Source organism: Megalobrama amblycephala, linkage group LG11 (genome assembly GCF_018812025.1).
Source record: "Megalobrama amblycephala isolate DHTTF-2021 linkage group LG11, ASM1881202v1, whole genome shotgun sequence".
Taxonomy (NCBI): Eukaryota; Metazoa; Chordata; class Actinopteri; order Cypriniformes; family Xenocyprididae; genus Megalobrama; species Megalobrama amblycephala.
This window is the reverse complement of record NC_063054.1, coordinates 35,083,178-35,106,200: the sequence shown is the minus strand read 5'-3', so window position 1 is coordinate 35,106,200 and position 23,023 is coordinate 35,083,178. Positions and strand designations below refer to the sequence as shown.

Sequence of the window (23,023 nt, the reverse complement as noted above, 5' to 3'; positions counted from 1 at the left end):
ATTGCGTAAACGATTGGCTGATGTTTTTAAGGCCCTACCTCGTGCACAGATGATGTATATTAATATTATTAATTCCAGTGCACCTAATAAATAGTCTTTTATCAGTTAGTAAAGACAGTTTCAAGTAATATTGCTAAAATGTATAAAACAAAACATCCTCTTTAGCACCTTTAAATATATAATTTAGACCAGTCAATATATTAGATAGTTTATCATTTAGTGTTTATGTAGCGCAGAATCAAAATGTTAAGTTCTGTTTACTTAATCTTGGAGTTTGTTAACTTAAAAATGAGACAACTGGTTTCCTCAAATTTCTGAGTTCTGTTGACTTATTAGGGTTTACAGTGTACCCTATCTGGGCCACAAAATCTGTTTCAATAAAATATCAACATCTAAACCTCTGTTAATTCTCAATAAGATCTATGAAAGAAATAAAGTATTGATTGATTTCATCTAAAGCTGTGTGCCTCTAAGTTAGTTATAGTTAAATAGATAGATAGACACAGACAGACAGATATATAGATAGATAGATGGATAGATGGATGGATGGATGGATGAACAACACCCCCTGCTGGCCTCACTAACACCTCTTCCAGTAGCAACCTAGTCTTCCCAGGCAGTTTCCCATCCAAGTACTGCCCAGACTCAACCCTGCTTAGCTTTAGTGGGTGTGCGGGTGAAAGCTTCAGGTTGATCGCTACTGGTTTTTGCTGCTGGTTTCCTCAAGCGTCCCATACACATCTGGCCCAGAGCTTTCCAGGCATAGACCAGCATGACTGTCTTTTACATGTTGTCCACTGGCATTTCATTTCTCATCTCAACTATGTTATGCTCAAAGGCACATCATATATGTGAGTAATAACTGACAACTGGCCGTTGAATTATTAGAAAAATAATGCACACCTGACGGTAATGCGGTCACGATATGAAGCATTCTTCAAGCTCAGTTTCTGTGAACAGTAAATCCCACCTCCTTTGACTTGATTGGCTATCTTAAACATTTTGACATGGACAAGCACTGCGATGTAAAACCTAACAGTCAAATGTACTAAATGAAATTAACAAATTGTAACAAATTTGCTTATTGCCAGACTATGGCCTACATTGGCTACCAACGAATGACATCTACTTTGACGACATGTTGAGAAGATGCTGTTTTCTGCGCTGCAAAAACAAATCCACTTTCCATGCACTTCCAAAGGATGAGGACTTGCGCTCAAAATGATACAGTAAAACCAATGTCATTGTTACTGTTCATATCACTGGGTATCAAGTGCAGAGAAAGTCTCCGGAGCTGAAATTCAGATGTGGTATTAGACGTTTTGTTTCCGACATGTAGACTAATCAGAGCAGAGTAAGCAGTGTAAAGGCGGAGTTTAGAAAGACTGAATCCTCGATCAATCTGTTTCTGACACTTCAGGTGATGCTGCAATATATATTATGAGAAGAAAAATGTTAAATGTTTTCAATCTTGGATGCATGTAAACCTATTGTAGAACCTTTAAAATGCCACAATAGTGGCACTTTAAGAGAAAAAAGTTATTTGAACACATGAACTGATTATTTTAAGCAGAAATCAAACTGAACGAGTTACAGTGGATTTCTAGTTCCCAGTATGCTTTGCTTCGGACCGTTAAAGGAAAGTAAATGTTAAAATTATTTTGTGTTTTTTTTTTTTGTTCAAGGTTAAAGGATTAGTTCACCAAAAAATGAAAATTCTGTCATTAATTACTCACCCTCATGTCTTCAGTAGCTTTCTGGTTTATCTGAAAGTGTTAATGATCTTGCAATAAGCTGTTGCTAATGTTGCTAATGAGCTGGCAATAGAGGCCTCACTGAGCCATCAGATTTGATCAAAAACATCTTAATTTGTGTTCCAAAGAAGAACAAAGGTTTACGGGTGTGGAACGACATGAGGGTGAGTAATTAATGACACAATTTAAGGGTTTTGGTTATGTCGGGGGTTTTGATTATTTTCAGGGGTTACCATTGTGATGAAGAGTAGAGCCTGTGATCAGGCTGAGGATTGGCCAAAACATTTAGCTAGAGTGTGTTTCAATCAGTTCCTTTGATTGAAATCAATTTATCATATACGTGAATTTGGGAGCAGGTAAACACTCTGGCATACTATATGTGGGGGCACTGATGACACGGTGTCCAGCAACATCACTACTGGTATTGATATCTTTCTGACATTATTTTTTTTAATGTTATTTAAAGGGGACAAATTAAAGAATAGAGGTTTTTTTACTTTAAACTACTATATACTGTATATACTGTATATTAGTCATAATACCTGATTTCACCATTACATTTTATTTACTGGAAATGCACTAATATTTCGAGTGAATGCAATCACTTATAATAGTATTACATATTGTAACAAAATACAAAAACAATATTACAACAATAAACAAATTGTAAAAACATGAAATAATTTAAAATGTTTATACATTAATGTTTTTTATTACATTAAAATAATATGATAAGAAATACCAGTTTGCAATATCAAGCAGCATAATGAGCTGTTTTTGTACAGCTAAAAATAACTTAAATTGTGATCTTGGTCCCTCATGCTCAAGGCAGTGGTTACACCAGCATAGAAATACTAATAATTTTGCTTTGCTGTAAATACAGAAATGTGTTAAACATAATTGCTTGCACACTGTCACTGAATCAGTACAGTTTGTAAAAAGTGACACTTTTTAACACAAGAGTTAATGCAGCATTTGCAACTTGAATGTTCAAGGCTTCCGGTGTCACTCGCTTTAAGTAATTATGTACAAAAATATTTATAGGTAATTGTGCTCTTACTGCCACTAACACTTACATAAGTACATGCACAGTATATACAGTATACACACTATATATACAGTATATACCATTATATTCAACATTTCCTTTTATTACATAGAAATAAGTGAGTTGACGTAAAAGAAAAAAAATTCACCCACTCATATTGTTATACAATACTGGTATGACTGAAAGCAACATCCATGTCTTCACAGTCAGGTTTAAAAACAAACAAAAAAATGAAGAAAAGGCATTAAAGTACACCTGAAATAACGTAGAAAAAAAGAGGACATTTTTTGTCCTACATTCAATGATTTATTGCACATTCATCAGAGAGGAGTCTTTATTAAACACTTTAAATGTGAAAATTAATTTTAAGCTTTTCTGAAACCAGGGATAGAATAAGGCATAAATGATGGGATTAATGGTGGAGTTCAGGAAGAAAGATATTACAGTAAGATCTCTGAAATAAAACACATCAGCATTACTATATGAAACCACTAAAGAACAAATGTAATATGGCAGTAAACACAGAAGAAACACAAAGACCAGAATCCCCAGCAGAATCGCAGCTTTTCGCTCTGATTTGTCACTGACTCTGTTTTTAGAGGTGCTGTTGTGAACCTGAAGGGCTCTTATAGCAGTCGCATGTTTCTTAGCAATGACAAAAACATGAGTGTATAATATTATGATGAGTGTACATGGCACAAGAAACACAACCAGGAGATCAATGAAGGATGAAACCTCATCTATATTATAAACACATTCTCCTGGACATGTGACATCAGTGAAGTTTCCATTAATGAAAAGAAGAGTGATGTTATAAAGGAGTGAAAACAGCCAGTTAAATAAAGTTGCAATGCAGATCACAGAGGGTGAGATTTTCTCAGAGTAAAAAAAAGGATAACTTAAAGCCAAAAACCGATCAACTGCGATTAGAGTCACAGTGTGAACAGACACGCTTGTTGCTTGAAAATTCACAAATTTTAAAAATGAGCACATCACTGGTCCAAAAATCCAACAAGACTCGATGAGCCAAGGCAAATGAAGTGGCATCACAAAAACTCCGACCAGCAGATCAGACACAGCCAAAGAGAGGATGAGGATGTTAGCAGGTGTGTGGAGCTGCTTGAAGTGACTAACAGAGATGATGACCAGCAGGTTTCCACACACGGTCAGAAGAGCCACAGCTGCTGCGGCCACATACTGAATCACATAGACAGATAAAGAAACAGATCTCTCTGGACAGAAATATTCCTGACAGCCATCAGTTTGGTTCACTGCTGTGAGATTCATAATGAAGTACTTGGAAAAAACATCCAAACATAGTGTCAAATAAAGTTCAATGTATACATAACCACAGATCTCTGAAGATGCTATTTGTCACCCCAACAGCTCTGAACTGCTCCTCACTGAAACACAGTCACTCCTGGAGGCTCAACAATAAAGATGTGCTACAATCTATGCTGCCTTTTTATACACTTGACATGTTGACTCTTTCCAAGACCGGCAGCATCAAGGGAGAAGAACATACAGCTGGGAGATCGACTGAGTAGTGTCACATAAAATTCATACAAAACATAGGCTAAAAAAAAAAAAAAAAAAATCCAAATATTGTAAGCAAATAGTTCAGACTGATTATTTCCCAACTAAAATTAGACACATAGAATTTCCTTTACCGTTTTATTAGTCCTCCCAATGTTCAAGACTATGGCCTTGCTTTTGAGTAACAATAAAAATGACATGACAAAAACACAGCCTGTACAGGTGCATACACAGCCAACAAATTAGAGGTTCCAAATATGATGTTTTATTAACAATGTTTGGGAGGAACAGGTGCAGATAATTAACCAAATCAGCTCAGGTGGAGAGCATTCAGTTAATCAATGCAAACCAATGACAAGAGGCATAAATACAGCAGACTTACCTCTGTTCGACTGACAGTTCATCAGCATTTTGGTTTGCCCGTTTTGCTACTATGTCTCAGCTTCAGCTTTTCCCATCCGTCGACGAGCCTGACTTTTCTCTGGATCCTGTGCCGCAAACTGCCGGCCCAACACCGCACCCGAGCCCCAGGCTTCTTTTCGTGGCCACTGGCCTGCCCGATCAACCTCATGCTCACCAAGACGCTGAGGCCTACCCTCGCCACCATGGCGAGAATTCCAGCTCCCTCTCCGGCGTCCTCTTATTCTTCGGCCGTGCCAACGATTCCGCCTATTGGGAAGTGGACAGTTTTGAGTTTGAGGCAAGCACTGATTAATTCTGACGTTCAGCCTTCGCGCAGGATGAACAAAGCGGATTTATACAAACTATACATTACTTTGCAATCAGCCAACCTTTCACCTAAGTTCACCCCAGCCTCCAAGGCATCCAACAGGCAAACCAAATCCCGCGAAGCCTCAAAATCTCCTCTCCCAACACCACCACCTTCCTCCCACACAAGATCCGGCACTCTGCATGCTTCGGGCCGCAGCGCTGGGCCTTCGGCAAGACTGGGCCGCGCCACAGATTCTGCCGCGAGGCATCATGCACCTCCTGCTTCGGCTCAGCCTTTCACCACGGCTCTTCCTGCCGCAGCACTATATGCAACTGGTCCCACCGGCACTCCCTCAGCCTCTCAGTTTTTTCCTCCTGCTGTTTCTAACCCCTTTCCTTTGCAGTGGCCTTCAGCTCCCATAGCAGATGCTAGCATGAGGCTGGCTCAAGCATTCCATCATCTTTCTCCGTCTGCCGCAAACCCCTTCCCCTTTCCAGTGGCCTGCAGCTCCAGCAACACAAGCAAGCATGAGGCTGCCTCTGCATGCAACGCAGGCCTACACATCTCAGTCCTTTCCTCGATTTCCCTCTTTCACTTCTCTCAATTTTCCTCCACAAGCCCCACAGGCTGACTCAATCGTGAGGCTGCCTCCGCCAACACTCGCGGCCCCGGCTTCTCTTCCTTACAATCCTCTCCTACAGTCAAAACCTCAGTATTCTCTGTTCACAGCAACTCCAATGCCCGTCCCATCAAAAGCAGTCACCTCGGAACCACTTCCAGTGGCTCACAACATCCGAGCACAGATCCTGACAGGTGCGGATGTAGATCTTGCAAACCTTCTCTCACAGCTTCCAGTAGGGGACTCTAACCACCAGATAGACTCCGGGGATTTTTCTGTCATGTTAAAAAATCAAAACATACATCCATCACGTTTACAGTACTTTCTTTTTCTGAATTCACCATTGTGTTCAGCCATTTCACAGAAGTAATTTGTTCAGCCTTCCCCCATAGGCGGCGCAAACTGAACGATTGCCTAACTCTCATGGCTGAGCTCGTGTTGTCCTTTGGGGGAGGGCATTTCTACACTTACCACAAGCTTTTCTCTGCTAAGTGCGCTGTCAGGGTTGCCCAGTGGAACCAGTGCCCTTACTGGGGTGCACTTGACCCTGACTTGCACAGCAGAGTATTCCTAGGCAGCAGGAATATTCATGCAATGTTTGCAGGTCAGTAGCACATTCTACTGTCGCATGCTCACAAATCAACCCTCCATTCTCCACTGCCCGGACACAGCCTTTGTTAAATCCACCAGCTACGTTCCAAGACCAGCAACTACCAATCCATACGACTCTGACTTCAGACGCAGAGCATCTTCCTCTGCAGATAACAGAAAACCCTGCAATAACTTAAATATCGCCATGTGCACCAGACAACGTTGTCGGTATTTGCACATCTGCAACTTCTGTGGCAGTGCTCATGCCCGTCCTGTATGCCCTGTGTTTAAAGCTGCTAATAAAAAAACAAAAAATTACTTATCGACTCCTGTGAATAATTCTCATCTTTCTATTGAAATAGCTCACCACCTGGACAATGAATTCACTGATTATCTGCTGTCTGGTCTCAAACATAGTATTAAACCCGCCGTGGAATGCCCACTCTCCCAAAACATCATCTATAATAATCTCCAATCCGCTCTCACTGAGCCCGATGTCATAAAGAGCCTGATTAAAAAAGAAGTTGAGTCAGGTTTCATGATCAGCCTTTTTGACAACCCACCATTCAACATTTTTTGTATCAGCCCCATTGGATTGGCTACGAGAAAATTTTCAGGCAAGAAAAAAATATCGCCTTATAATCAATCTGTCAGCTCTGCATAATTTCCCATTCCCAAGCATAAATAGCTTGATTCCACTCGATGAATTCTCTCTCAAATACCACGACAGATCATGCAATTGATATAAAATGATAAAAGTTGTGGGTCGCCCCGCTTGGCTTGCCAAAATCGACTTCATGTCTGCTTTCAAAGTGATGCCCATTCATCCTGATTCATGGCACTTATTCAGGGTGCGCTGGCACGAGAAATTCTATTTCACCGTTCGCTTAATGTACGGATGCAAAAGCAGCCCCAAAATTTTCGACATGTTATTAGAAGCCGTCTGTTGGATTTTGTCAAACAATTAAGCAATTCCTCACCTCATTCACCTGGTAGACAATTTTCTAATCTTTTGCCCCCCAATGCCATCCCAGCTGCTCATATCTTCACAGTTCAAAAAGTTTTTTCCGAGCTTGGAATTCTCATTGCCCAGGAAAAAACAATGGGTCCCACCACATCCAGCGAATTCCTTGGAATTAACTTGGATTCTGTAAACTACCAGACTTCCCTGCCCAAAGAAAAATATGATAGGATAATCCTTGTCTCTTCTACCCTCCTAGACAGTTCAAATTGTTCAAAATGCAAACTCCTGTTCCTGCTCGGCCACTTAAACTTCGCCATGCACTTCATTCCACAAGGCCACCCTTTCGTCGCGCTTCTCCTCTCACTCACCTCTTTGGTTCACGTGCTAGAGGACTTAATTTCCATAACTCAGGTGTGCCGCGATGAACTTAGGTTATGGATAACATTCCTTAAACAGTGGAACGGCCTATCTTTTTTCTATAATAATCTCATCTCTTCCCCCATGGATATCCATCTGTTCACAGACGCAGCCCCCTCAGTAGGCTTCGGGGGTTTTTACCAAGGATGCTGCTTTGCGTCTCCATGGCCCCCGCAAATTCAGGACATATCACAGTCCTCAGCGCTATTTGAGTTCTACCCTCTTGTAGTAGCAGCCTTCTTGTGGGGGAAGAATGAACTGCTAGCAGTATTTAGTGCTTTGCAACAACGAAGCAACAGTCCAGTGCATTAATAAAGGCCGTTCCAATTCACTCGCTCTGATGCCATTTTTAAGACGTCTAATCTGGATCTCAGCATTCAACCAATTTATCATAATTGCCAAACATGTCCCCGGGTCAGAAAACCAAATTGCTGACTCTCTGTCTTGCTTTCTGTTCCAGAAATTCAGGGTGCTGGCTCCAGAGGTGGACCAATTCCCAACTCCAGTACCTCACTTTTCAGAACTTATATTCCTGTAACTCACTCATTGAAACCCCTCCTCGATGCGTCGCTCAACACAGTCTTCCAAGCAGTTTCCCCCAGGAAACTCCAATCTTATGTGACAGCATGGAAATGTTTTAAAGCATTCCACTTTTCACAAAACACACCGTTCCCTGATTTCTCTCTCCTTTCAATCACCTCTTTCATCTCCTATCTCAACAGTGTCAAAGGCCTCCAAGTTGGGTCCATCAAAGGCTACCTGAGCGGCATCCAATTTTTTTCACAAATTGATATACGGCACTCCCTCCACTGAAATAAATAATTCACAAACCCCCCTCCTAATCAAAGGGATTCAACAATCCCAGCCTATAACACTAGACATTCTCACAAAATGCATTCATACCCTCCGCTCAGGCTACCGGCCTCTCAATACTGCCTGCATGCTCGACACTGTTTATTCTAGCCTTTTTTGATTTTCTTAGATGCTCGGAACTCGCTATCACTTCCCAATTCGATCCGAAAATCCACCACACCATCTTAAGGCCAGAACACACCAAGCCGACACCAACAAACTAGTGGCGACCAAAGCAGACTGTGGGGTTGGCTCACGTCGGCAGCGTTTGTGTCCAAAGTTGTCCTGACACCCCAAAACAACGCTAAACAGCAGACGACCAAGTAGCACGTCAGTTCTGCGCCTGCATGAGATGAAATGCCTTTCCGAATCCGAACAGCCAATCAGAATGATCAGATGGCCCGGCGGACCGACGAGCTCAGACGCGGATTCAACATTTCGAATCGGCTGAAAAAAAGCCGACGAGGACCAACTTCAGCCGACGATGCAGAACACACTGAGAAAACTTAGTCGGCCGATGAAGAAAAACTGCCCGACGGCCGACTGTCGGCTTGGTGTGTTCCTGCCTTCAGACTGATCAGTTCTCCATAACGATGCATACATATCGATAATGATACATATCTCATACTTAATTAAACAAAGCAAGACAGACCAAGCTAAAATAAAGGTCACTTCATTTATATATATTTTTAACCTTTCTTCACCAATCCAACCATACCAGTCCATTTTTGTGTACCTCCAATTAAGAAACTCTCAGGCTAAATCCCCTTACGAACCCTCTCCATAGATGACTCCAACAAACCTGTTACATGCTTTTGGTTTCAAAAGCACCTCAAATCCATTCTTCAACAGTCAGGCATCCCAGCAAAAAATTACTCCAGTCACTCTTTCCGCTTTGGGGCAGCAACCTTGGCAGCCCCATAAGGCCTTTCCCAGCAGCAGATCCAGGCTCTCAGGAGATGGTCCTCAGATGCTTTCCAAAGCTACATCAGAACCAGCCGATTTCACAAAAATGCAGTGAGTCTTGATCTCCCGTTGGATGCAGCAAGAGCCCACCCAGTCATGCATAGGTTTTCTCTTTCTCCATCCAACGAGTATTTATCTCACAGCGGACACTGCAAGAGCTCTCCCGGGAGAGCTTCCATGTTTTCTCTTTTCTCCATCCGGCGAGGCTTACCCGTCCAATGCAGTGAGTCTTGATCTCCCGTTGGATGCAGCAAGAGCCCTCCCAGCCATGCATAGGTTTTCTCTGTCTCCGTCCAGCTCACAGCTCACAGTCACTGAACGTGTATGGATTGATGATGTACAAGTTTTCATGCATGCATCCATTTTTAAGTCTGACATACATGACAGCTGAGATCCCACAGTGTGACATGAGGATCATGTTCATACAGCCTGACAAGCAACAATCGTAAAGGACTATAAATCACACAGTATGCTCCCGGGTTAATGTGAAAAAGTCAAGGATCAAGAGCCCAAATAAAGCAAACACCAATCCCCATAATGGCGACTTCAACCTTTATTATTTTCAATAAAACATCACCATCTAAACCTCTGATAATTCTCAATAATAACTTTTGTATGTAAGAAATAGTCAAACTGGATTGTAAAAAGTGAAGATGCTGAGATCTCGAGAGATCTGATTGTGTTTAACTCCCTCGGGTCGGCGGTGACGCTGGCGAGACCACCACGGTTTTTTTTCTAACCAGTGTGAAAGAGACTCAAAATACTCCATCAATGTTGCACATACAATTAAGAGCACCATTTTACTCTGTGGAATATCTTCTTTTATTTGTGTACACTCAGAGTAAAAACAAAATGTTGTGCTTTTTGCAAAATAATGAAAACTAACATGATGCGTGATCTCTCGTCTCCCTCTGAACGAAGTCCAATCTGATAGTTCTCAGAAAACGAACTGTAACTTAGTGAATACTAATCACAAAAAAATTAGACTTCTATCTAAAAAATGTTGAAATGTCAGGTTTTAAATTGTGTAAGTCAAATCGAAAACAAAAATTCTATGTAATCTGTATGAAAAGAGAGCCATGTCAGAAGTCCGTGATTCAGCTCATTATCCGCTAATGCGGCCACGCCCATGGAGCCAGCGCTATTCAGAGGCAAATACTGAGGCAATGCATGCATTCATCGTCTCAATTGTGTATTTATTGTCTTGAAAAGTGTTTATCTGGATGCTAAAGCCATGGTTAGTGACCTCTAGAAGACATGCCGTTAGTTCCTGGTTCCTGTTCTTCTTTAGATGAATTTGTGGACTAAAGGTGCACAGAGCGCCCTTCGGCTGCAAGTATGAACTGAAATTACAGTATCCAGTGCTCATAGTAATGACAATAAATATTGAATAAATATTACTCCTCAGTATAGAATATTGACATAAACATATGAGAATCCATCAATATTTCTCCAAATGTGCATGCTTTTAAGCTAAAAGCCTATATGAAATGCCATAGAGGTAACATAACTGTTCAGACACTTTGCTTCACAGAAATGCATTATATTTTAAAATATATAATAGAATACCATTATTTTAAATTGTAATAATATTTCACAGTATTGCTGTTTTTTCTGTATGTTTGATTTACACCATGATGAGCTTTGAGACATAATCAACAGAGGGTTTTTTCACAGTCTACCTGTCTGAAAGAGCTCATTATTTATGCAGCTCATTAGAGCTCTTTATGCGATTATTTTGTCTTCTCAGGTGAGAATCACCCATTATTCATGATGATTCACGCCTCCACGCATACTGTGTTTCTTGACCAAAGATGTTTTAGAAAATTTAAATCTCTCTATTGTTTTATATGAACAAGTAGGCAGCATAAATTTTACCTCATTTTGAAGCAAAAACTCTAGTCTACCACCTCCAATACCCAGAAGTCTTGTGAACACAGAATTAATATTTGGCTGTTTTTTGCTTTATTTCAGTGACTTAAGTTTTTTGTTTTTTCAATAACCACGCATAAACGTTATTCCTTCAAAAATACAAACATGTACATACATGTTCCTCACATATTATTGTAGCCTAGTTTGTGCTGAATAAAGTGTAATGACACTTTTTCCATTAATATGTTTATGAACAACTGAAAAAAGCACAAATGTCAAGGCATGTCAAAACTTCTCCAGCGCCCCAAAAATCCTCAGACCCCTAAGGGTTAATGTTCTGTTGGGATTAAAAGGGTTTCTGTATTGTCTGAGTTTTGTGGGTCACCATTGTGCTGAAGAGTAAAGCCTAAATAAATAAATAAATAAATAATGTTATGCTGCTTGTTGCTTTATATCAAAAGCAGTAACTGTGTAATCACTAATGCACTAATGATATTAGCTCATGCATATTGCTATTGCTAGCTTTGGTTAACATTTTACAGTGACAATATTTAATCATAATAATATCTGTAAAAATTGTTTTTCTGTAAAACATATAATGAAAATTTCTGTTAACATTTGTGCATTTTATTCAAATTAGGATATTTTACATTAATTGTTATGGTTTTTGTTTGGCAACCATAGCAGCCAGTCATTTGTTTAATATCATTTGTTTGATGTTTAATATGACAAATAATATATATATATCTTATAATATATATATATCATAAGTATATATGAAAAACATGATAAAAAAGAGAAGAAACATTCTGTCTTACATTCAATCTCTTACATCACATTCATCATGGAGGAGTCTTTATTAAACACTTTAAATGTGAAAATTAATTTTAAGCTTTTTTGAAACCAGGGATAGAATAAGGCATAAATGATGGGATTAATGGTGGAGTTCAGGAAGAAAGATATTACAGGAACATCTCTGAAATACAACAAGTCAGTACGGTCATATGGAATCACTAAGGAACAGATATAATATGGCAGTAAACACAAAAGAAACACAAAGACAGAGATTTACTCTGAGTAAAAAAAAGGATAACTTAAAGCCAAAAACCGATCAACTGCTATTAGAGCCACAGTGTGAACAGACACGCTTGTTGCTTGAAAATTCACAAATTTTAAAACTGAGCACATCACTGGTCCAGAAATCCAACAAGACTCGATGAGCCAAGGCAAATGAAGTGGCATCACAAAAACTCCGACCAGCAGATCAGACACAGCCAAAGAGAGGATGAGGATGTTAGCAGGTGTGTGGAGCTGCTTGAAGTGACTAACAGAGATGATGACCAGCAGGTTTCCACACACGGTCAGAAGAGCCACAGCTGCTGCGGCCACATACTGAATCACAAAGACAGATAAAGAAACAGATCTCTCTGGACAGAAATATTCCTGACAGCCATCAGATAGGTTCACTGCTGTAAGATTCATTCTGAAGTACTTGGAAGAAACGTGTAAACAGAGTACTGATCCCTGTTATACTTCCTTCATATAAAAATAAATATAATAAAGATCTCTGAAGATGAAACTCAAGTCACTTCTGGGGGCTTCACAATACCAGATAAAGATGGGCTACAACTAACACTGCCTTTTATTCACTTGGTATGTTGACTCTTTCCGAGACCGGCAGCATCAAGGGAGGAGAATATACAGCTGGGAGATCAACTGATTCTGTTCATCCAGAAGAAAAGAGCTGAAGAGTGTCATATAGAAATAAACGTGTGCTTATATAAAGCATATTAAGTGTTCTTTTATTTTGCTTGCAAAGAAATCTCTGTCTGAACACAGCTAGTTTTCAATGGCCTTCATTAGAGAAAGATGATCTTTACCCCCAGAATGCTGAAATTACAGCATCTACCAGCAGGGGCTGACTGAGCCACACTAAACAACCAAACCTTCACCTTGAGCTGAACTGGAGGTGGACAAAATAAGAAAAACACAGGACAGCATCTATAGGCCGGCTCTGTGTCTCTGTCTATAAGTTACATTTGAACATATTAAGTTTTAAGATGTTCATATTTACTTTTAAAATCATTTTATGAAATCAAATTATATTTAAATACACATTGAACCTGTATACACACTGAAAATGTATTTATTCTTTAGCCTAAGCTAAACAAGAAAAAACCTGCTTCATGGTTCAATGGCCAGTCCAGCCCTGCTGCAAGCTGCTGCAAAATGTGAGCAGGGGCGGACTGGCCATCTGTGTGATCTGGAGAATCACAGAACGGCCGGTACTCCAGGACGGCCGGCGGCCGGCCCACCACCCGCCACGCACGCAGTCATCATCTGTTTTTCCCCCCCACTAATCTGTTTCACACTCCAGTACTGTAGGTGGCAGCAATGCACCTTTAAGTTGGATGCCAGCTGCACTGGCCGTGGCCGCCAAGTAAGCAGCAAAGACGTTAGATCAGTGGTCTCAAACTGCCGGCCCGCCCACCACCTCTACCCGGCCCGCAACTGATCTCAAAAATAAAACATAATCCGGTCCGCTAAATTATTATTATTATTATTATTCTCTAGTTGCTACCTGTCTGATATGCAAAGAAAAAGTCGCCGTTCTAAGGGGCATTCACATATCGCGTCACATAAGCGGCCGCGCCGCATTCTCCTTTCCAATGTGCTTTCGCTCCAGTGGCGTCTGTCGTTGCTATGCAACCATGAGCCGCGCTCTCAATCGCTTCTATTATGAGCGCGCTTGCCTAAATTACAGTAAAAGCACTCGACTTTAAGTCATGAGCGCCGATTTAAACCACTGAAACGCGTCCGATGCAGCCATTAAATGTTACCGATGCTCAAACGGCATCTTGGACAAATGTGTCTCAGCTGTGTGAACACAAGCGCTGCAGGTGTCTGTCAAGAAACAAAGTGTACAAATGTATTCAGGGATTGTATTTGTTCAGTACAGTGTTGTTCAGTGCAAGATTTTAATGTTATTTAAGCTAACATAAAGCAAGGGAAAATACTTCCACTAGATGTTAAAAACTAATAATGTATGTAACAATGAGAGATTTTTATTTTTTTGGCAAAATAAAGTTGATATATAGCTCCAGTTTTTTTGTTTATTTCTGACCCCTCCACGCCACAAGTGTTGCTGGTTTTGTTCCTAAATTACTGATTTTTATTCCATATATCTTGTTGGATGTGAGAAGTCGCACCAGACTATTTCAATTAATAGTATTATATTAGTAATAGTATTATATAATTATATTACACTCTGTAACAATGAGAGAGACACTGCTGTTTACATTTAGTATGGTAAATAAGATATTTATAGTATAGGTATAAAAAATATTTTAGTAGGCCTAATGAAATTTGAAGTACGCTAAATGAGAAATAATGCAAAGGAAAGTAAATTTTCTGAAATGTTGCGCTTTCTTGCGCTTGAAGAATAACATGGCCCTCCTATGAGGTGTCAATCACAGAAACGGCCCCCCGACAATTTGAGTTTGAGACCCCTGCTATATGAGTATTCAAGTTAATCTAATATGCTTTTAACACAACATCTAGTCAACATCAGTGCTATTGCTATAATTTGGATGGTATAGTATCATGAGCCACAATTAAAGTCTTGTGACAGTCATGCCAGGCGTAATTGTTGTTGTCGTCGAGTTTCCGCACGCCGATTGCTTTGGGCCGGGCCTAGTCAAAGTCCAGGGCCGTTTTTTAGTCCCAGTCCGTCCCTGAATGTGAGGATGTGAGGATTTGCATTATGCCTGATTCTTGTGATAGACAGAAACTAGATTGAGGCATCCCACACTCCACAACAAACATAAAAATACAATACAATAACCTTATTGAAGTATTTATTATTTCCTTGTAACAATTTAAAAATGACAATAAATGCAGTCTGTATTGGCGTATGCACAGCCAGCAAATGAGAGGTTTGAAATGCGATCACATGTATCCTATTCTGGGTCTATATAAAATGTGTTTATTAGGTTTTAAAGCCCTTCTATCATGGACATGGTTTGAACCTGTTTTATTCAAATCTTTGGCAAGTGCTCCCTCATTTAGAATATATAGGCCTATTGAATCATCAACATTAACAATATAAGAACAAATTTATGCGGCAACTTGCCTGTTGTGAATCCGGCAGAAACTTTTTCTGCACACAAATACGCAAATCAGAGAAAGTATTACAGAATGTGACCCATTATTTTTTACCCTCATATTCCCTTTGGCTTAATTTGATTCACAAATTGTGACTCAAGTTGACTCTATTAATGAAACAAGTTTTCAGTTTGAATGATTCGAACAAGTTATTCTAAGAAATATTAGAAGCTCTGAATCCACCAGAGCTTTTAGTTTGTGACCAAGTTATTGAAATTTTTATTGTGTAAGGCCTGGTTTGGGATACTTATAATCCAAAAAAAAAAAAAAGTTCACATAGCCTATACACTTTTGCCATTTTGTGCTATGTCTCAGTCTCCTTAACCCATGTTTTAGCACTGTACAATTGGAGCCTGTTGTTAAAAAAAGTCAATGTGTGATAACTGAACTGTATTTCGATAATTTGAGGAAATTCAATAGCTGTTTTGTAGTCAAGACTCATGTTTAATATGACAAAATAAACTACATTAACCTATAGACAAAGTATATATGAAAATAAACAACTGGAGAAAAGAGGAGAAACATTCTGTCTTACATTCAATCTCTTACAGCACATTCATCAGAGAGGAGGCTTTATTAAACACTTTAAATGTGAAAATTAATTTTAAGCTTTTCTGAAACCAGGGATAGAATAAGGCATAAATGATGGGATTAACAGTGGAGTTTAGGAAAAAACATATTACAGCAACATCTCTGACAAAAAACATGTCAGCATTACTATATGAAACCACTAAAGAACAAATATAATATGGCAGTAAACACAGAAGAAACACAAAGACCAGAATCCCCAGCAGAATCGCAGCTTTTCGCTCTGATTTGTCACTGACTCTGTTTTTAGAGGTGCTGTTGTGAACCTGAAGGGCTCTTATAGCAGTCGCATGTTTCTTAGCAATGACAAAAACATGAGTGTATAATATTATGATGAGTGTACATGGCACAAGAAACACAATCAGGAGATCAATGAAGGATGAAACCTCATCTACAAAAGAAACACATTCTCCTGGACATGTGACATCAGTGAAGTTTCCATTAATGAAGAGAAGAGTGAAGTTATAAAGGAGAGAAAACAGCCAGTTAAATAAAGTTGCAATGCAGATCACAGTGGGTGAGATTTTCTCAGAATAAAAAAAAGGATAACTTAAAGCCAAAAACCGATCAACTGCGATTAGAGTCACAGTGTGAACAGACACGCTTGTTGCTTGAAAATTTGCAAATTTTAAAAATGAACACATCACTGTTCCAGAAGTCCAACAAGACTCGATGAGCCAAGACAAATAAAGTGGCATCACAAAAACTCCGACCAGCAGATCAGACACAGCCAAAGAGAGGATGAGGATGTTAGCAGGTGTGTGGAGCTGCTTGAAGTGACTAACAGAGATGATGACCAGCAGGTTTCCACACACGGTCAGAAGAGCCACAGCTGCTGCTGCCACATACAGAATCACATAGACAGATAAAGAAACAGATCTCTCTGGACAGAAATATTCCTGACAGCCATCAGTTTGGTTCAATGCTGTGAAATTCATTCTGAAGTACTTGGAAAAAACACCCAAACATAGTGTTGTTCCCTTCAAATAAAGCTCTCCAACAGCTCTGAACTGCTCCTCACTGAAACACAGTCACTCCTGGAGGCTCAACAATAAAGACGTGCTACAATCTATGCTGCCTTTTTATACACTTGACATCTTGACTCTTTCCAAGACCAGCAGCATCAAGGGAAGAGAATATACAGCTGGGAGATCGACTGATTAGTGTCACATAAAATTCATACAAAACATAGGCTAAGTGGGCTTATATGAAATGTATAAAATGAAAACAGTGAAAAAAATTAAATGCAAATATTATCAGCAAATAGTTCAAACTGATTATTCCCAACTAGAATTAGAGGTACAGAATTTCCTTTACTGTTTTATTTCTATACGCTTTATAAAAAATTGGTCCCCTAATGTTCAAGACTACGGCCTTGTTTTTGAGTAACAATAAAAATGACGTGACAAAAACGCAGCCTGTACAGGTGCATACACAGCCAACAAATTAGAGGTTCCAAATATGATTACATGAAACATAAAAACTGGTTTTGGGAACGGTGCACTTTTGCATTACTTGAAGAACATTCAGTGACAAACTATGTGAAATTAATAACGAGCATAATAATATTAAATAATTTAACCAGAGTTTTGATCCTGGGTAGTATGTGAATCAGGCCACTACATGATGACTACCATCACCAATTAGTAACCATAATCGTCAGATTACATTTTCTCTAGCATTTTTGCCGTAAAAAATGTGCTTTAGAAACACACAGTTAAAGCAGCCAGAGAAATACTAAAGGCAGGTGCACACTGTGCGATTTTGGCCACGATTTGGTCGTCTGAGACAAATTTTGAGAATCCTAACAGATTCCTATAATCCTAGGCTAAAATCTGTACACAGCTGAGATCCCACAGTGTGACATGAGGGTCATGTTTGTACAGCCTGACAAGCAACAATAGTAAAGGACTATTGTAAATCGCAGTGTGCACCCGGCTTAATGTGAAAAAGTCAAGGATCAAGAGCCTGAATAAAGCAAACACTGATCTCCATAATGGTGACTTCAACCTTTATTATCTTCAGTAAACATCAACATCTTAACCTCTGTTAATTCTCAATAATAACTTTTGTAAGAAATAGTCAAATAGGTACACCCCAGATACCTATTTACATGCTATTTGGGACTGCACTCCGGTTAAAAAACTCTGGGAAAATGTTACTGACTCACTGTCCAAACTCATGAGATGTCACATCCCGCTGTCTCCCTCCCTCTGTATATTAGGTGATATATCCATTATCAATTTAAACGGTACAGTCAATTACTCCTAGTGGCTCTAACTATCGCCAAGAAAACTATTCTCATGAACTGGAAATCAAGGAACTCCATACACATTACAACTTGGAAAAATTTACTAATAGAATACATCTCCATGGAAAACTTGTCTACCTCCACTCAAAATAATACATCAGAATTACATCCTTCTTGGTCATCTCTCTTAAACTTCATACAGTCAGGAATCCACAGACCTTCTTTGTCTGAAGCCATCCTCAATGTTATACCATAAATATTCACACATGGGGGAGGGAGGTCAGGAAGAGGTATGAACACTTTCTAATATCAAATATAAATGAAATACTTTTAAGATTACATTTAAATCTCTCTTTCTTTCTCTCTATCTCTCTTTCTCTCTCCCTTCCTTTCTCTGCTTCTGGACCCTGGCTAGCTATGGCGTGCTAGTCCCTGCCATGTGAGGTTCTGATTAGTTAGGGGTGGGTGGGTGTGGTGTGGGTCCGGGGAACTTGGGCTTTCACTCCCCGGCTTGTACCTTCACCTGGGATTTATTGTCTCTGGCTGGTTTGGCACATGTCTCGCTATTTTAATGCACACACACATTCATTTGGAGCTTAAAACATGTTACACAAAAAAAAAAAAAAAAAAAAAAAAACACACATAGGGTAAGTGTGGCGTGTGCGTGGCGGCATGGGCATTGCACTGGGCTGGTTCCATGCTGCACGCCATGCTTTTTTAATGCATTACACACTAGTAGACATGAATATATGCCTATCACAAGTATAGCAAAAAAAAAAAGCCATATTTATTTGATATATAAAAAAATAAATAAAAAAAAAAGACAGGGTAAACGTGGCATGTGCGGGACGGCCGGCGAAGGGGGTGTATATTGGGACCCTGGGACCCGGGCCTCCGTACCGCCTCACCTTGATACCCCATTGAAACATGCTGGCAGGGGTCTATCCTATGCCATAGAAATGAGGGGGTTCGGAGGCAGCTTTACAATACTTTATCATTAATAGCTCTCTTATTATTATTATTATTTATTATTATCATTGCTATGATAACCACTACTATTATCATTATTACTAATGACTGTATCAATATTACCATTATTATCATTATTGTTGTTGTTATTATTATTATCATTATTACTATTATTATTAGAATTACTATTATCATTGCTACTCCAACTACTATTATTTTTATTTGGTCCTCTTCCTGATCCTTTAACCTCCCCCTCACTCCCGATGAAATTAGTATATTGGTTAATATGTTTGTCATTACTGCTATTGCTATTACAAATTGAATTTATTTTTATTATCATTGCTATTAATACTAATGTTTTTGTCACCCGCCTCATCTTCCATTCTCTAGTTTTCTTGTAATATTATTATTATCATCATTATTGTCATTAAAATTATTATAATTATTTATTATTATTATTATTATTATTAGTAGTAGTAGTAGTAGTAGTATTTCACTGATATTTTCCTTTTTTTCTTTTTTTTTTTCTTTTTCTTTTCTCATTATAATGTTATGTCTGTTGTACTTCCCCACATGCTCTTTCATATATATATTTCCATTCCCTCACCCAGCTACAATTACTTATATACACACACACACACACACACACATAAATCTGTCTGTTATGTATTGTTTTGTTGTACATGTATTTGTATTTTGCATTTAATGTCTCAACTGTAAATATTGTAATTATCTGTTTGCATAATAATAAAAAAAAAAAAAAAAAAAAAAAAAAAAGAAATAGTCAAACTGGATTGTAAAAAGTGAAGATGCTGAGATCTCGAGAGATCTGATAATGTTTAATGTTCTGTTGGGATTAAAAGGGTTTCTGTATTGTTTCTGTAATGTAGAGTTTTGAGGGTCACCATTGTGCTGAAGAGTAAAGCCTGTGCTTCAGTCCAGGATGGGCAAAAAAAAAAAAAAAAAAAAAAAAAAAAAGATGTTATGCTGCATGTTGCTTTATATCAAAAGCAGTAACTGTTTAATCACTAATGCACCAGTTACATTAGCTCATGCATATTGCTATTGCTAGCTTTGGTTAACATTTTACAGTGTATTTTTTTATGGTTTTTGTTTGATAGCCATAGCTGCCAGTCATTTGACTATTTTATTTATTTATTTATTTTTTTTTTTTACAGTGTAGGCCTATTATATGTGCAAGGCCAATGTAATGTTTGTGACACATGAAGCAGCTATAATCTGGTGTTCACATTACAACATGTTAAACAACGACCCTTACAAGTCTGTCAAAAATGTCAATGTGTGTTAAATATACTCTATCTCTGCAATAATTGAGGAAATATTCAACAGATGTTTTATAGTCTAGACCCATGTTTAATATGACAAAATAATGAAGAAAAATACATTGACCTATAGACAAAGCATATATGAAAAATGTGATAAAAAAAGAGAAGAAACATTCTGTCTTACATTCAATGACTTACATCACATTCATCAGGGAGGAGTCTTTTTTAAACACTTTAAATGTGAAAATTAAATTTAAGCTTTTCTGGAACCAGGGATAGAATAAGGCATAAATGATGGGATTAATAGTGGAGTTCAGGAAAAATAATATTACAGCAACATCTCTGACATGAAACAAGTCATCATTATTGTATGGAATCACTAAAGAACAAATGTAATATGGCAGTAAACACAGAAGAAATACAAAGACCAGAATCCCCAGCAGAATCGCAGCTTTTCGCTCTGATTTGTCACTGACTCTGTTTTTAGAGGTGCTGTTGTGAACCTGAAGGGCTCTTATAGCAGTCGCATGTTTCTTAGCAATGACAAAAACATGAGTGTATAATATTATGATGAGTGTACATGGCACAAGAAACACAACCAGGAGATCAATGAGGGATGAAACCCTATTAATAATATAAACACATTTTCCTGGACATGTGACATCAGTGAAGTTTCCATTAATGAAGAGAAGAGTGATGTTATAAAGGAGTGAAAACAGACAGTTAAATAAAGTTGCAATGCAGATCACAGTGGGTGAGATTTTCTCAGAGTAAACGAAAGGCGAGCGTAATGCCAAAAACCGATCAACTGCGATTAGAGCCACAGTGTGAACAGACACGCTTGTCGCAAGAAAAGTCACAAAATTGAAAACTGAGCACATCACTGGTCCAGAAATCCAACAAGACTCAATGAGCCAAGACAAATGAAGTGGCATCACAAAAACTCCGACCAGCAGATCAGACACAGCCAAAGAGAGGATGAGGATGTTAGCAGGTGTGTGGAGCTGCTTGAAGTGACTAACAGAGATGATGACCAGCAGGTTTCCACACACAGTCAGAAGAGCCACAGCTGCTGTGGCCACATACTGAATCACATAGACAGATAAAGAAACAGATCTCTTTGGACAGAAATATTCCTGACAGCCATCAGTTTGGTTCAATGCTGTGAGATTCATTCTGAAGTACTTGGAAAAAACACCCAAACATAGTGTTGTTCCCTGTTACTTCCTTCATATAAAAAATAAATATAATAAAGATCTCTGAAGATGAAACTCAAGTCACTTCTGGGGGCTTCACAATACCAGATAAAGATGGGCTACAACTAACACTGCCTTTTATTCACTTGGCATGTTGACTCTTTCCGAGACTGGCAGCATCAAGGGAGGAGAATATACAGCTGGGAGATCAACTGATTCTGTTCATCCAGAAGAAAAGAGCTGAAGAGTGTCATATAGAAATAAACGTGTGTTTATATAAAGCATATTAAGTGTTCTTTTATTTTGCTTGCAAAGAAATCTCTGTCTGAACACAGCTAGTTTTCAATGGCCTTCATTAGAGAAAGATGATCTTTACCCCCAGAATGCTGAAATTACAGCATCTACCAGCAGGGGCTGACTGAGCCACACTAAACAACCAAACCTTCACCTTGAGCTGAACTGGAGGTGGACAAAAAAAGAAAAACACAGGACAGCATCTATAGGCCGGCTCTGTGTCTCTGTCTTTAAGTTACAATTGAACATATTAAGTTTTAAGATGTTCATATTTACTTTTAAAATCATTTTATGAAATCAAATTATACACATTGAACCTGTACACACACTGAAAATGTATTTATTCTTTAGCCTAAGCTAAACAAGATAGAATCTGCTTCATGGTTCAATGGCCAGTCCAGCCCTGCTCACTTTACAATATAATTTACTGCAGTAATGTAGCTGTTACAATATGTACCAATTCGGAGACAGAAGATAACAGTTAAGGTAGTTTATTGGACACAAGCAGAGGTTACAGTGACAACAGGTGAGTAGATAATGGTTGTAGAAGTGAATAAATGAATGGGTGATAATACTGTCCTTTGTGGTTTGCAGGTTGGCAGTGGTAGCAGACTGGAGACAATGCTGGCGGATGACACTCACACACAGACTTGGAGCACAGGAGGTAGTACAGAGACACAGGAGACAGGTAAGTAGCAATGGGAGTCCTGGAGGTAAGCATAGAGGTAAGTTCCTTGATGCGAACGAGACCGGACAATGTGACTGTGTGTGTGAGTGTCTTAAATAGTGCTGGTGATGAGTGCGCTGATGAGATGCAGGTGGCGGTGATTAGTACTCAGGGGAAGGTGTGCGGTGATTGGTGGATGCTGGAGCCTGCCGTGTCTGTGACAGTACCTCCCCCTCCACGGCCCGCTCCTGAGGGCCGAGGACCCCAACGTCGTGGT

The 23,023-nt window shown here is 39.1% G+C and overlaps 3 protein-coding genes and 2 pseudogenes across 3 annotated transcripts; 1 reads left to right on the top strand and 4 right to left on the bottom strand.

Moving 5' to 3' along the window:
- Positions 1–2,781: 2,781 nt before the first annotated feature.
- On the bottom strand, positions 2,782–4,629 carry LOC125278788 (trace amine-associated receptor 13c-like). Its single transcript, XM_048208123.1, has one exon. The coding sequence runs from the start codon at positions 4,087–4,089 to the stop codon at positions 3,109–3,111; it is 981 nt and encodes a 326-aa protein (XP_048064080.1). The 5' UTR covers positions 4,090–4,629; the 3' UTR covers positions 2,782–3,108.
- Positions 4,630–4,771: 142 nt separating this feature from the next.
- Positions 4,772–8,420, top strand: LOC125278807 (annotated as a pseudogene).
- A 3,201-nt stretch (positions 8,421–11,621) lies between these two features.
- Positions 11,622–13,020, bottom strand: LOC125278787 (annotated as a pseudogene).
- A 2,164-nt stretch (positions 13,021–15,184) lies between these two features.
- LOC125278786 (trace amine-associated receptor 13c-like) lies at positions 15,185–17,226 on the bottom strand. Its single transcript, XM_048208121.1, has one exon. The coding sequence runs from the start codon at positions 17,019–17,021 to the stop codon at positions 16,041–16,043; it is 981 nt and encodes a 326-aa protein (XP_048064078.1). The 5' UTR covers positions 17,022–17,226; the 3' UTR covers positions 15,185–16,040.
- Positions 17,227–20,484: 3,258 nt separating this feature from the next.
- LOC125278785 (trace amine-associated receptor 13c-like) lies at positions 20,485–21,871 on the bottom strand. Its single transcript, XM_048208120.1, has one exon. The coding sequence runs from the start codon at positions 21,762–21,764 to the stop codon at positions 20,784–20,786; it is 981 nt and encodes a 326-aa protein (XP_048064077.1). The 5' UTR covers positions 21,765–21,871; the 3' UTR covers positions 20,485–20,783.
- Between the last annotated feature and the right edge of the window lie 1,152 nt (positions 21,872–23,023).